The sequence below is a fragment of the Schistocerca nitens genome, chromosome 6, assembly GCF_023898315.1.
Source record: "Schistocerca nitens isolate TAMUIC-IGC-003100 chromosome 6, iqSchNite1.1, whole genome shotgun sequence".
NCBI lineage: Eukaryota > Metazoa > Arthropoda > Insecta > Orthoptera > Acrididae > Schistocerca > Schistocerca nitens.
In genome coordinates this window covers 397,256,655-397,273,164 of record NC_064619.1, presented here as the reverse complement: position 1 = coordinate 397,273,164, position 16,510 = coordinate 397,256,655, and the positions used below count along the sequence as shown (strand labels likewise).

General features: G+C 43.1%; 1 protein-coding gene across 1 annotated transcript in view; it reads right to left on the bottom strand.

Annotated features, from left to right (window-relative positions):
- Positions 1-929: 929 nt before the first annotated feature.
- Positions 930-16,510, bottom strand: part of LOC126263377 (uncharacterized) — a 292,477-nt gene continuing 276,896 nt past the window's right edge. The window contains exons 8-9 of the mRNA XM_049960469.1: positions 10,165-10,368; positions 930-1,323 (exon numbers count right to left, since the gene is read on the bottom strand). Of these exons, the coding sequence (XP_049816426.1) occupies positions 10,193-10,368 (176 nt within the window). The 3' untranslated portion in view covers positions 930-1,323; positions 10,165-10,192. The remainder of the gene's footprint in view (positions 1,324-10,164; positions 10,369-16,510) is intronic.

Sequence of the window (16,510 nt, the reverse complement as noted above, 5' to 3'; positions counted from 1 at the left end):
GTGAATGGCTAATTAACAGTCAGTTTATTCTCACAGCAGGTTGAACGTTTAAAGACATATCAAAACAACGAGAACGGAATGCACTAGCGTAGGTCAAAGTCTTACTGTGATGAAAAGAAGCTAATGTTGTTTCTGGTGGGAACCACGTAACTATTTATAATTTTTCGTTAAAGGCTGATGTTGTGACAGACTGATAATGCCAGAAAAATTATCAGATGGTCATAGAGGAAGAGAAAAGATAATATATGCGGGATGGGATACTGTTGTGTGACATGTGCTAAAGCGTTTTGCTACAGTTAACTGAACCTTGGATAGGGTAGCAGAATGAAATAGAGTTGTGTACTGTAAAATGTGGTAACCTTGTTTTTGTACATCCATCCTTGTGATCGATCGTCTGCGGGACTTCGGGCGTTCAGTTACATAATAAAAGGAAACACCTGCAACCGTTGTTTTGATGTTATTTTATTACATTGAAACCAGTTTCGATGACTCAAAACGCGATCTTCAAGGCTTTCTGCGGTGGTGAACTCCAATCTGACAAACGATTCCATCAGTGGCCAACATCTATGAACTGGCTTCCGTAGAATACTGTAACAGAGATGATATGCCTGCGACCCTCAACAACCAACTGACTGTCAGGTGTTGTAAATTTTATGTACTCACCACTTCAGCGTACAATACGTAACATACTGCTGAGCTGGACATTTCAGTGAAACATGTAGGGCATAGAAATTCTCGCCTGTCTATTCACAGCATTCTCTCAAATACAGTGCGGCTTCTGTCCGAATAGTACCACAATAAATTAGTCAATGATTTAAAGGGCAACTTTGAGGCATACTGTATGGTATTCGCAAGATCTGAAGAGCTTGTTATGAGCTTGACAACCATGGTTGCACAGTATATCTGAACTAAGATTCATACAACCAGGATTACTGTAAAATATCTTGATTTATTATAAATTAGAATCGATTAAAATAATCTCTTAATCACTATTAGTGACTACTCTCTTAAGTTGTTATTGCGCTATTGACATGCTCTAGTTAGATTCACAGAATTATGAAAAATAACGAAGTATGTTCGGTACGCGTGAGGTTAGTCTCTGTTGTACAAAAATATTCGGTGGCGTGCCGGCGGCGCCTGTAGTGTGCAGGCAGCACTCGTTATGTCCACCACGATCTGGTCCCGAAGCGTCCTGCGGGCAGCACACACTTTGCAGCACAGTATGGATCCGGGCGCCGATCCAGCCGACATCCACAACGTGAATATTTTCTTATCTGCTTCACTCCCGACGCTGAGCCTCACAGATATGTTCACAGCAACGTCCTGAGAACGAGAAGAACAGTTAAGAATAATTCTGAATACATTACAGTAAATTTAAAGCAACTATTGCCATTAACTACTGGACGTTAATACAGGGTGTTACAAAAAGGTACGGCCAAACTTTCAGGAAACATTCCTCACACACAAATAAAGAAAAGATGTTATGTGGACATGTGTCTGGAAACGCTTAATTTTCATGTTAGAGCTCATTTTAGTTTCGTCAGTATGTACTGCACTTCCTCGATTCACCGCCAGTTGGCCCAATTGAAGGAAGGTAATGTTGACTTCGGTGCTTGTGTTGACATGCGACTCATTGCTCTACAGTACTAGCATCAAGCACATCAATACGTAGCATCAACAGGTTAGTGTTCATCACGAACGTGGTTGTGCAGTCAGTGCAATGTTTACAAATGCAGAGTTGGCCGATACTCATTTAATGTATGGATTAGCACGGGGCAATAGTCGTGGCGCGGTACGTTTGTATCGAGACAGATTTCCAGAACGAAGGTGTCCCGACAGAAAGACGTTCGAAGCAATTGATCGGCGTCTTAGGGAGCACGGAACATTCCAGCCTATGATTCGCGACTGGGGAAGACCTAGAACGACGAGGACACCTGCAGTGGGTGAGGCAATTCTTCGTGCAGTTGACGATAACCCTAATGTCAGCGTCAGAGAAGTTGCTGCTGTAAAAGGTAACGTTGACCACGTCACTGTATGGAGAGTGCTACGGGAGAAGCAGGTGTTTCCGTACCATGTACAGCGTGTGCAGGCACTATCAGCAGCTGATTGGCCTCCACGGGTACACTTCTGCGAATGGTTCATCCAACAATGTGTCAATCCTCTTTTCAGTGCAAATCTTCTATTTACAGATGAGGCTTCATTCCAACGTGATCAAATTGTAAATTTTCACAATCACCATGTGTGGTCTGACGGGTATCCGCACGCAATTGTGGAATCACGTCATCAACACAGATTTTCTGTGAACGTTTGGGCAGGTATTGTTGGTGATGTCTTGATTGGGCCCCATGTCCTTCCACCTACGCTCAATGGAGCACGTTATCATGATTACATACGGAATACTCTACCTGTGCTGCTAGAACATGTACCTTTACAAGTACGATACAACATGTGGTTCATGCACGATGGAGCTCCTGCACATTTCAGTCAAAGTTTTCGTACGTTTCTCAACAACAGATTCGGTGACCGATGGATTGGTAGGGGCGGACCATTTCCATGGCCTCCACGCTCATCTGACCTCAAACCTCTTTACTTTCATTTATGGGGGTATTTGAAAGCTCTTGTCTACGCAGCCCCGGTACCAAATGTAGAGACTCTTCGTGCTCGTATTGTGGACAGCTGTGATACAATACGCCATTCTCCAGGGCCGCATCAGCGCATCAGGGATTCCATGCGACGGAGTGTGGATGCATGTATCCTCGCTAACGGAGGACATTTTGAACATTTCCCGCAAAAAAGTGTTTGAAGTCACGCTGGTACGTTCTGTTGCTGTGTGTTTCCATTCCATGATTAATGTGATTTGAAGAGAAGTAATAAAATGAGCTCTAACATGGAAAGTAAGCGTTTCCGGACACTTGTCCAAATAACATATTTTCTTTCTTTGTGTGTGAGGAATGGTACCTGAAAGTTTGGCCGTACCTTTTTGCAACACCCTGTATATGTCGTTAATTGAAGTACAAATAGGCTACAAATTTCCGTGAATTGAAACACAACTCAAGATTTAGTTTCACATAAATTGTGAATCAGTCGGAACAATAAGGGACTTAACCTTCTAATTGTGAACTTACGTCGTCATTAAGTAATCAGAACAACCAAGGGAACTGTTAATAAAAGGTGTGTATTTGGCTCCATACCTTTCGCAAATGACATTTTCACTTACATGTGTAAGATCGTATGTTGTAACTAGTTCCAAAACTTGGTCTCATCATCTGACACACGTAAAACCTTAAAATGTATATACCGCATGACCATTATTGTACACCAGATAGTGTTCATTAATACGTTCTTCAGCTAAAGCTCAGGCTGAACGGAACATTCCATGGTGGAGTTTTTAACGTGAACAGTGTTTGCACCATTAATAAAGGTAACCTACAAGTTTTACTTGAGCATTGATTATATTTCATAGTTGACATGTTAATGTACTTCTAGAAATGATCGGTGTTTTCCCGTCAAAGAAACAGTCCGCAATGTAGGGGATATAGAAACTAATGATGATTGTTCACGAAATGCATTCATATAGGCTGATTAGGAAGAGTATGGAACGTTTTTAAGACTGTTTTAGGGTAGGCTGTTCCAAGAAATAATTGTTAGGAAAACTTATGATACATTGCGCCGTTCTCAATTTAAATAGCATTTGTGTTAGCCAATGGAGTCGAAGTGCACTCAAATTCAAGCAGATTGCTAAAGATGGTATTGCCAAACGTGTTCTTCATTTGGTTTCCTCACATTCTATAAGAGAATGGTAGAAAAATTGGACAGGGATTGTAGCAAGGATTTAACCCGAACCAATGGCTAAGCTCTAGCATCTACATGATTAGAACAAATGGCACCAATTGTATCTGGTAGGCTTCTTGACCTGCTTCACTAACGTCAATGATAATTAAATCAGAGATGGCGTAACGTATCGATTTTTTCTTAACCATTAGTTCTCAGGACAAACTAACCTGCAAAATAATTACAAGCTTTTAGCCGCGCGGGATTACCCAAGCGGTCTGGGGCGCTACAGTCATGGACTGGGCGTCTGGTCCCGGCGGAGGTTCGAGTGCTCCCTCGGGCATGGGTGTGTGTGTTTGTCATTAGGATAATTTTGGGTAAGTAGGGTGTAAGCTTAGCGGCTGATGACCTTAGCAGTTAAGTCCCATAAGATTTCACACACATCTGAACATTTTTGAACAAGCTTTTAGACTATTTATTACCATTCTGTATATCGATAAATATCAAAAATAATTTAACATGTCATTGGACATAAATATTCGAATAAAATTTACAAACTAATTATTATCGGCCTCTAAAGCAGAGGATTTAGATAGATAATAGTCTCAGTTCCACATTTTATACAAACTGTCAAAAGGGAGACAACATCCGTTAATTGTAACCGCGATGAAAGGGACGGTGACTGTGCTCAGTGATACATTGTACTGATACTGATGGGAGAGCAGTATCGGAGGAATGGTAAGTTACAAGAAAACCAAGGAAGGCGGTTTGAGAATGAATCGTGAGTCGAATGTGTTTTTCTACCTCTCGTATTCCTTATTACGCCTGCGAGACGAAGTCTTTCCATCCCCAGCTGATAGTAAGGGGACTTCGCTGTGATAGCGTAATTTCTACAGTGTCATTTCGGCCTAGTAGTTTCTTAAAGAAACGACTACCACCGAAGAAACGTCTATTGGTAACAAGGATTGTGTGACAACAGTGCGCTTGGTTCACACTGTTGCAGCCTAAGCAGTTCGTTCATGTTCAACAAATGATTTATTACAGCTGCTTCGCTGTAGTACTGTAGATCTCAAAGGTCCAGCAGGAGTCGGTGCTGACGCAAATAAACTATTTGCCTTAACTCCTCCGGTTTTTGTCGATTTATGCCGAATGAGGATTGGAGCGAGACTGAGCTAGAGTCCGACAAAGCGTTTGATACAATAATATGTAAAATACTCTCTAAGCTCAGCGTGAAAATCTCTTTCTGGAAACATCCCCCACACTGTGGCTAAGCCATGTCTCCGCAATATCCTTTCTTTCAGGAGTGCTAGTTCTGCAGGAGAACTTCCGTAAAGTTTGCAAGGTAGGAGGCGAGGTACTGGCAGAAGTAAAGCTGTGAGGACGGCTCGTGAGTCTTGCTTGGGTAGCTCAGTTTGTAGAGCACTTGCTCGCGAAAGGCAAAGGTCCCGAGTTTAGTGCATCAACTTATACAATTGTAAAATTAGCTTGAACTGCATTGAAATTGTGCAGAAAAGTAGTTTTATGGCGTGGGGCGACGCAGCACTGGTAGATCTGCAGGGGCGTAGGATCCCCTCGCTATGGCTTTGAGTGAGAGAATATTCGTAAAATCGCAGCTCCGTGAAACAACTCATACGCATCAGCAGCTCTGCCAAATCATTATTTCCGAGCCTCTCGGAATGTGCTCTGCATGAACAAGAATAGACCATAAGATTTTACCATTACCTCGAAAATATTACCAGCTTGTCAAGAAACTTGGTGATTCTGTCGGACCTTCTCTATCTCTTCGTTATTCAATGTTGCACTTTTTTTTCCCAAAATGACCTGACAGAGACACATAGGTAGAAGAAGTCTGAACTAGGTTGGTGAAGAAAGTTTCCACCCTTATGTTCGCTTCTTCATCAATGTGGAAATACCAGTCACACAACGACTGCTTCATCAGAGGAAGATGGAGGAGTCAATGGGTGAATATCTGAATGAGGCACAATTTCATAACTCAAAGACGTTGCAATTTCGCTGTGTCCTGTGCGGAGTCAGCCGGGGCTTTTTCATGGAGTGAAAACACCCCAATTGAACGCTTCCCATGTCTCTTCATCTCAATGGTCTCCTGTAAGGTGTTCAAGAGAACTCGGTCTTATGTTCCTGTGACTGTGTGTCCGTTACGACCATAATCAGTGAGAACTTCACCATAGCAATTCTTGCCCAGGTAATGGGGCTTCACCGTTTTCATCGGACAGGAACCAACATGTCTTCACTGCTCGCTTTACTACTTCATCTCCAGGTCATAGTCATCAACCCAACAATTGTCCATAGTGATGATGTGGCTAAAGAAGTAATCAGTGCTGCTATGACACAGCCACATTATTTCCGGCTTCTCTGTAAGTGTGATCAGGAACAGAAACCAGAGGATGCTGATCATTGACATTTACAATTCGTGGAAGACTGATTCATAGCTCATTATCTGTGGTTCTAATATCACGTCGAATAAGCTGGAAGTGGGGCTTTCTCTTACGTTTTCCCGATTTCTCACACAGAGATGGTCTTTGTCAGTAAGACCTATTTGACCAGGGTGAAAGTGTTTGTGCCGTATAATTACTGTCACATGCCAACGGCCTTGCCGCAATGTTAACACCGGTTCAGGTCAGATCACCGAAGTTAAGCACTGTCGGGCTGGGCTAACACTTGGATGGGTGACCACCCGGTCTGCCGAGCGTTGTTGGCAAGTGGGGTGCACTCAGTCCTTGTGACGCACACTGAGGAGCTACTTGATTGAAAAGTAGCATCTCCGGTCTCGGAAACTGACATACGGCCGGGAGAGTGGTGTGCTGACCGCATGCCCCTCCGTATCCGCATCCAGTGACGCCTGTGGTCTGAGAATGACACGGTGGCCGGTCGGTACTGTTGAGCATTCGTGACCTGTTCGGGAGGAGTGTAGTTTAGTTTTAATCACTGTTGCCTATGGTAGTGCACTATAGCTGTACACTTCTAGCAGTTAGGCACGGAATGTATCGTCTTCCCTTCATTTACAGAAAAAGAATTATTGCATAATTTCCTATTTTAATATAACGGGCTGCACCAGTTTCAAATTGCTTCAATAGTGGCGAACTGTGGTACTGTAGTTTGGGATTTCTACGTTTGCCAGTATTAGAGACATGTGCATGTAAGTATATTATTAATTACTTCATGCTTATCTATTTGGTATGAGAATCAAAATTTTGTGATTAATAAATGTAATTTGTAGGTTTATTCACATCAATGTGACGTTCCCCATTGTGGAAGTGAGTAAAGACACTTGAACCGATGGAAACAAGGAGAAATTGAGGACCGGTTTCTCAAAACTCAAAGTACACAAAAAAATTCAAAACTGAGTTAGGAATTGTAATGGCACAATATTGACCTTTCACATCAACCCTTGAGCCACGTTTTAGGAAAATCCGATTTCTGCTGCGTATATGAACACTCCAAATCACAAGGTTTTAACAAAACTGGATATAAACATTCTTACAATTACAGAAAAAGTCGACTAATGCAGTACAACTGCTCATTGCTGTCTCGGCTTTCTTTTCGCAGCAGGCAGCTAACAATAATGTAGTATATTTATTATCTTAAGCGATGTTACTCATTGTTGTAAGAATACGTACTGGCGGGAATTGTTTTGTAACTAGACTTCATTGTCGTCGAAAAACCTGCAGGTTACTTTTGGGCAAATATTCACTTGACGCTAAGCTGCACTCCTACAGAGTTCTGCAAGCGGAAGCAGAATGGATGATGATTCTTGCGATTTTGGAAATGGCATACAGGTCAAAGAATGTTCCGATGGAAGAAAATACCGATTTAAGAAGAACTTAAAACTACATCGATCGCAAATCAAGAGGTGTAAAAATGTAAAAAAGAACCTATCATTAAATGCAGTTTCGCATTAAAAAGCTAAAGGAATGAAAGAAAGCGAAGCTTCTGAACTCTGCTACAAACATATTTCTCACTTTCATTATCACATGACATCATTAAATAAAATGGTTTAATTTAAGTTTCTGCTAAAATTTCTTAATACTTCTTCACTTCAGCTCGGAGTAGTGGACACCCAGAAAGCAAAAGCGAAGGAAACAGTGACAGTTAAGTATACTACTAGAAAAAGGTGGGCTGAAGTTGTGCCTGTTTGTGCTGCCACTTTTCAAGAAGTATCTGACATGTTAGGTTATCCTGTATAGCAAGCAGGTTCCATGAAAGAGGTAGGTTGCCAAAGGAAAGGAGGTGACAGAAGAGGAGACGATCATCAGGAGGTAATTATTGCCATTAAGAAAGGCACAGATAGCCGCGATGGATGGGGGAATCTACGAAACGTTATTTGCCTTCAGAGCTACGTCAATAAAATGTCGAAGAAATTCTGTGAAGAAATAAAATACTTAGGACTGGAACAATGCGCCTTACCAAAAGACAAATATTTATTTCTCAAACGTTTCACTCTATCGTTCAGAGCACCTCGTACCGACCTACTCCACATATAACGTTGATTTAACGGAAATAAAGGCACAAACATGTCTGCAGAAGAAGAATGAACTATGAACTAGCTACAGGTTACATGAAATTCGTGCAAAGCGATTTTGTGATATAATGAAGGAAAATAATCCAACTGTCATTAAGATTTGATTTGAAATGTATCAAAACTAGCCTATTCCAAAACTATCATTCAGTGAGGTCCGCTGTGTGAGACAAGAATGGTTACACAATGATCCATACTAAGGATAAAGAAAAGTAGAAAAGCATCGTGCTCTACAAGTGATTGGAGACAGAATCTTCAAGAAGATATAATCAAGCTGCTTCAGCTTTCCTGGACTTTCATACTGACTTAGATAAAAAAAACAACTAATTGAGGGCATCAATACTATACAACTGTTCTCAAGTTCTTGCAGCAGCCAAAATAAAACCAGTTTTATGATCGCGAGGCTTACAGCATTCTTGGAAAACAGCACAAAATTGAGTAATATTCGTCAGTTCTTCCCTATTGGTGGACAAAGCTACATGACTCCAGACAGAGTGTTTGGTAGAATTGAAAAATTACAGAGGAAAAGAAAGCATCTTGTCTCGTAAAGAATATTCTGATATTTTAGAACAGAATAGTACTCTCAGAATTCTAAACAAAGACTTAACGGTTAAAAATCTGAAAGATAGTGCACAGATAGTTCCAAAAGCCAAGCTATCATTCAAAACAAAAGCCAGCGTGTCATTTCATACAAGAAGAAAAAAAATCGTTACTGTATTAATAAGTGAAGCGTACTCTAGAGACCTAGAACTAGTCGACATCCTGATACGAAACAAACTGTTCCATCCAATAGCAATAACAACCATCCTTTTGGAAAAAGGAATATGGTAAGCAAAGAAAAGAACAAAGATTTGCCGCCTTGATAAAGTATTTTGAAATTCCAGATGATGCACAGTAATTATACAAAGTCGTTTTAGACGAATAATGTGGAGATATGTGAGGGAAAAATTGACAGTAACAATGTAATTGTAAGATGGAATACATTTTCTGTTATTCACTTTATACTTCATGTAATACTGAGAATGGTGATGTAGGCTACACAAATTATATTAAAATAGTTATCATTTCTATTATTATATTATGCCACTGTATTTCTTTTATTTTTGTTTGTAACCTCATTAAAGTTGAAAACTTGAAATTTAATATATGCTACATATAATAATATATGAAAAGATACAAACTTTACAACAATGCAAGCATATATTAACGCTATAGCATATAAAAAATTAGTTCTGGAAAAAGTATGCTGAATTAAAGGCGGCAACATAACTAGTAACAGCAATAATTATAAGCATTTGTCAACTTATGACAAAAACTGGTAAAACCAAACTTTAATAAGCTGTTACAAAAAGTATTTTTTTATATATTTCATTACAACTCTTTACTGATGTCAGTGAGACATCAATGGTCAAATATATCTATCTAGGAGAAAACGACCCACCTTGATAGCTGAGTGGTCAGTGCGACAGAATGCCATGCTAAAGGCTCCTGGTTCGATTCCCGGCTGGGTCGGAGATTTTCCCCCACATACAGACAGTGTGTTGCGCTGTCTCCATCATCATCATTCAATCCTATCTGCACGCAAGTCACCGAGCGGCGTCAACTCAAAAGACTAGCACCAGCCGACAGGTCTACCCGACGGGAGGCTCTAGCCACACGTCATTTCATTTCATTACGTGTAAAAAGAAAAACTCATTTTATGGAAAGCTGTACTGTTTCATTTATCCAGTTTTGAAAGAACTCTCCTCAATTACTCTGTAGGTCCCCATCTAATTCTCGTTGGAAAGCGGCGCTTATCTAGCTCACACTAAAACCTCGTCTCTGACTGATGTGGCTGCTGAGTGCTTGGAGCTAACCTGTTCATCCGGTCTCTGGCGGTCGCTGTCAGCTGCAGGGGGCGGCGCCGCGGGAGACAGGGGCAAGCGGCGGGGCGTCCCGCCACAGTGGCACCAACCGCACCATCAGCAGTGGCACCAACCACATCACGAGCTGCGGCCAGCGCGCATACCAGTGGCCGCCCGACCACGCGCCGTTGTGCTGCACTGCAGCCGGTAGCTCGCCTGCGACCCACACAGTTTCCAAGATTACAGGAAATACGTGTCTCTCAGTAGGACTTACCCTCTCGGCAACTACAAGTCACCTGTCCCAAGCAATTCTTTACTCATGTTCCATAAACACAATATGACCAAATCTATTTGCTTTTATGTTTAAAGACACTTAAGTTTTTAGTTGCTGTCTGCCAGAAGAAGTGCATGAAGCTATACTCAAACACTGTATCTGATGCTTCATTTGTACTATGATATGAAGCATGGAGGCTCATACATTAGACATCTAATAATACTTAGTCCCAAAATATCATACCACGTCATTAATCAACACTGACAGTTATTCTTTGTTCCACTTTATATTTACAGTTTTTTTCTTAACACTCCTTTAAGTGATTGTATTTCTACCAAAATATAAATAATTAAAAATGAGGCAGGTGAATGCTGTCCTAAGTAGTAATTGATTGTAGCACACTAAATCCCACTCTAATGCCATAGTTATACAGAACAGAAATATGCCCTAAATTCAGGTGGTTTAATCAATTTACAAGATATTAAAGTAATGCACAATGGTTTTTTCTCCCCTCGTACTGCAGCTGGAATGTTGAAATTTCATGATGATTAAAGTTTAAGCTACAGATGGTATTTTGTTCTCGTGCAGCTGTGGCAAGAGGCGTCTGAACTACGAACAACCTTGACAAGCATTTTACTGTTGTGAAGAGCAGCGAACTATTATTCGATATTTGTGGGCCAAAAGGTATAAACCGAGTGACTTTCGTAGGTACATGCGTGTCGTGTGTGGGGACAACTCTATGGACTGTACCATTGTCTCCAGGTGCTGTACATTCTTCCAAGAGCACCTTAGTGATTCGCCACGTTATGGGCTGCCGGTGGCCGGTTACAGCTGCAAACCCACTGAATGTCGGAGGCATTCAGGTAGAACATTTGAACATGCGGCATGTGCAACCTAATCGCTGCAGTTCAACATTTCCTATGGTAAAGATGTTGTTCGCTGAATGCCTAAGAACCTGACAGACAACCACAACCAGTGAATTAAGACAAGCTTGGATTGCTTAACGCGTTTTGTGGCAGAAGGCCATTTCTTACTGAAAGGAATCTCCATTGGTGATGAGTCGTTGGCTCACCACTACACGCCTGAACCCAAACAGACCTCTTTGGAATGGGAACATGTTGGTTCCTCAGCACGAAACATCATATGACTCAATCTATGAGGAATGTGGTTGTGGCAATGTTCTGGGATATGCATGATGTGTTATTCGTGGATTTTGTTGAACACAGGAGCATTGTGAATGCAGCAACCTACATTGAAACTTTTGTTAAGTTGCGTCACGCACTTCGTGACGAACACCACACTGATGGTGTCATACTTCTTCATGACGATGATCGACCTCATGTAGCTGCCCCTGTTCTTGAGAAAATCGCCAAATTCGAGTGGGGGTATTCCAATCCAGACCTTGCGCCATAGGATTTTCATCTGTTTGGTCCCGTGAAGAAATTCGTGGCTGGCCAAAGCCTAGCACAGATGTGGAAGTGAAATCAATAGTCCGCAGACAGTTATATTCCTACTAAACAGACTTCTACGGACGGGGCATATTGAAACTGATTACACGATAGTAGAAATGTGTTGAGAATGTTGGTGACTTTTTAGGAAAGTAGGTGAAATATGGATATGCATTTGTTGCATACTAAACTTTTTGGTAGTAAAATTATTGTCCGATGTTACCTTGTAGAATTTAGTTTCCCCTTCGAAACTTTTCATCAAAAACTTCGCCACTTTCCTTGCTCTCTGTGAAATCAAGGTCGCTACAGAAACGATACACAGGAAAGATAAATCCGAAGTTTAAATAATGGTACACGTGTACCTCTTTTTATCAAAGGCAGCTAGATTCCACAACAGAATTAAAGGATCACCTTTTGGAACCCCGTAACTGTCTCTCATCCCTATGCATAAGTTTTAAATATGACTCAGAGCTGTGTGCATACTTCCCCTGTAATGGTGTAAAAGCTGGCGCCTTGCAACGTTCTCCTTCGGCTCGACGATTCGTCATATAGCAAGGTGACGACACATGCGAAGAAACGTCCAGAGCTCAGAACATCATGTGACGTGTAATGTGGATTAATGATGTCACATTGGAACCAAATTTTAGCGCAGTTCTGCCCAACGCCATTGTGGACGTGCTCCACATTGGGAAAGTTGTCACAGCAGATTTACTCGCATATCACACCTCCATTTGACAACTCTGCGATGGATGTCAGAACTGCGACGCCCATGGCTGAAATCACATGCTTTTCATATGAGTGGCCTTATAAGATGGCACAAAGGGTGCAAAGGAAACCACCGTCGATTAAACCACTCTTTCCCTTGGGACGTTGATTCCCACACATTTCACTATCGAAAACGATAGTTCGCAGTATGAGGAGAAACACAAAGACTTTCTTGACAACCTTTGATACTGCTGACATTTCCGGACGTTTCAAACCACATCTGTCGACATTATTGGCTGCAGCCCCCTTGAATGTGGTTGCACCCCTCTGAAGAGAAAATACGACCGCAGTCTTTTGTATACAGGGCCGTTCTAGATCAATCGACAGAAACTGAACGGTGCTCCGGTTTCACGCCATACTGTGGCATGATCATGGAGGGGTGCTACAATGAAGGGGTGCTACAATGACACGTGCAAGAGTGAAACGACAAATGTTCCGTCTGAGACCCCCAGTTCGGTGAAATCCTCGGTGGCATCCGCCCATATTGTCTTTGCCGTTTTATTTACGGATGTCTCAATGGCGTATCACTCCGTGGTCACGCCGGAGAATGGTTAGAAACATGAGCAATGATAAAGCATAAGGATCCTTTGTTGCTTCATATCTGGGTCAAATTTCGTAGAATGGTTTTGATCGGTCCCTAGGAGTTCCAGGTTGAACACCACACCATAAATTGCGGTCGTACTTCCTCCAAAGGCGTGAGATCACGTCCAGTGGTGTTGCAGCACTGTGAATTAGTCTAGAAAGGTTGAATCCTCGTCCATGGGGTGTAAATAGCACCAAAGGCTGTCAAGAACATCATCCTTCTGCTCTTCGCACTTGAACTGTCGTTAAAGACCGCAAAATCTGTAAAAATCGACGTCCCAAGGAAATGGGTGGTTCACTGACACCCTTTACGCCAGGCCTTTTCATTTGGTTTTCAAGCGGTGGCGTGTAATTTTTTACTCCGCTACCCATAACAATACAGCGGCGTCATTTCTATGCTGGGCGTCGCGGTTCTGACTTACATCCCGGAAGCGTCATAAGAAGGGGTGAAAAGTGGATAAGAGTGGCTGTGAGGTACTTGCTATCGTGTGACACGTCCACGATGACAATGGGCAAAATTGTGGTGAAATTGTTTGCCAATGCGACATCATTAACCCACTTTAGGCGTGGCTTCTTCCTGCATATGTCGACACCTTGCTGCTTGAGAATCATCGATCCCGAGAGTGACGACGCAGGGTGCCACGCTTTTGCACCGTTACAGAGGAAGTATTTACGCACCTTTGAGGCAACTTTAAAGCTTTTATGGGGTGTCTGAAAAGTAATGTTTTAATTTTACTGCGCAATATATTTTTTAAAAAGTTTGCAAATAGTACATGTTCAAATAAAAAATTTATTTATGACATAAATGAAGCAAAAGTCTTTGAGGTTTCCTGATGTCCATACTGGCCAAAACGTTCAGGATATGTGGGAAATAAAAGTAAATTATACCTTGAAGGTATGTAAGATTGGTCAAATTTGCGGAGTAGAGTGAAAGACACAACGTGACATGGTGGGCTTCAATATCGGTTATAAGTTAGACTCTTCATGGTGCGGAAATGTACATCAAATTTTGCACTTATCAAGCTGACAGAGGACAGAGTAGTAAAAAGAACTTTGCTTCGAAACAAGGAGAGAACTTTTATACTATTCATCAGATTATTTCTTTATGGCGTATATTGATGAATATGTTGCAATGAGGAAGTACACTAGCAACGCCAAGTAATGAAATAGGTGTTGACGAAATATTAATAACTGCATAATGTTAAATGGTTTACTGTTGCAGATTATTGCCACTTCAGATTAGACAGGTAGTTTTGTCTGTGAACACATGCAGAATAAGTTTTAAGAATATTATTGAACCCAAAAATTAACATCATTGCAGTCTGAAGGAGTAACCCAAATTTTGACGGTGACGAGAGACTTCATGATGTATGCAGCTTGGCCAGAGGTTTAGATAACGCAAATTTGCAAAACACGACATTTTGTGCTTGTCTCACATCATCAGCCGACGACACAGTATGGTTTGTGTTGTGTCTATTTCAGAAAGCATAGACACAATGAGGTAGCTAGGTGCACGCTAAACTAACGCAGACGGGCTTGAAGTTCTGGAACATGAGACTTATTAATGAATAAGAAGAAAAGTACATATAGGTTTGTTACTTAACTTTTAATGAGTCCTTGGAATACATCTCTCTTGAATATTAGTACGCTATAAGCACTGATACAAATGGCGCCTTGCTAGGTAGTAGCTATGGATTAAGCTGAAGGCTATTCAATCTGTCTCTCGGCAAATGAGAGGAAGGCTTCGTACGTCTGGTCGCAAGCTATTTCGTCCGTACAACTGGGGCGAGGTCTATTCCGTGTCTTGTGACCTGCCATGTGGTGGCGCTAGGTTTGCGATTATACAGTGGCGACACGCGGGTCCGACATGTACTACAGGACCGCGGCCGATTTAAGTTACCACCTAGCAAGTGTGGTGTCTGGCGGTGACACCACATTCCTCCCCCGCAAATCGGCGAACGGTCGTGAGATAAGGCTTCCGCCCGCCGTGGGGAGGACCCCATGTTGACGTATGCGATGAGGTGGGGAGCCTAACAACAGGCGAGGCTGTGCCACCCGCACCCGGCCATTCGGTCCGAGGGGAGCTAGGAAACGCCTGCAAACCTAGTCCAGGGTGCACGTCAACATGAGGTGTATGCGCACGTAAGGAGACAAGAGGGGTCGAAGGGTCGACCTCCATGTGGTCGGAGCACCCGACGGGCGAAGACGACATCTGGTCCGGAGCGGGCAAGAGGTCCATGGCGGAGGACGGCTGGTCACGGGAAGCGAGCGGCGGCGCGTGACCCAGGGAGGCGCCAGGCGGCTGGAGCGAAGCGTCCGCTGCGGGCGGCGCCGGCGGCGGCTGCGGCGGCGGCGGCGCGACGCCATGAGGCAAAATGGAAGGCAGCGTCGGTAACACCTGGGGATGAGGCGAGCCAGTAGATGGGTCCCCAAGGCGCTGACCTGACGGCTCCGTCGCTGAAAGCAGACGGGGAGCGGCAGAACCCAGGCGACGACAGAGGCGCAGCTGACTGAGATGCCGACGCACCTCACCAGAGGCCCCCAATACCAAATACATCGCGCGGCCGAGGCAGCGAAGAATGCGCCCTGCGAGCCAACGCTGTGAACCGCGATAGTTGCGATAATAGACAACGTCGTCAGGAGCAAAAGCAGGAGTCTGCCGCTGCACAGGAACCTGATGCGGTGGATGCAGCAAAGACATCAGGGTGCGATGAGAACGACCATGAAGCAACTCAGCCGGCGAGCGACCATCTCGGGGCTGAGAGCGATACGAAGACAAAAAGAGCAACAAAGCGTCCTCCCGCGAATGCGACTCTTTCAACTTCAACATCTGTGACTTGAAAGTCCGGACCAATCGTTCCGCGGCACCGTTGGACTGAGGCGAAAACGGCGCGGATGTCAGATGTTGAATACCATTGGCCTGGCAGAATGACTGAAATTCTGCGGACATGAATTGTGGGCCATTGTCGGAAACAATAGTCTGCGGAAGACCCTCAATGCAAAAGATAGCAGACAAGGCTTGGATTGTGGCAGAAGACGTCGTGGAAGACATTCGGACAACAAAAGGAAAATTACTGAAAGCATCGACCACAACCAACCATCGAGCATTCCAGAATGGACCAGCAAAATCGATATGCAAGCGTTGCCAAGGGGAAGTGGCTTTCGGCCATGCAAAGAATTTCCGCGGCGGTGCGGAGTGTTGTTCGGCACACGCCACACAAGAGGAGCACATATTCGTAATCGCAGCATCGATTCCGAACCAAGTACAGTGCTGACGAGCAAGTTGGTT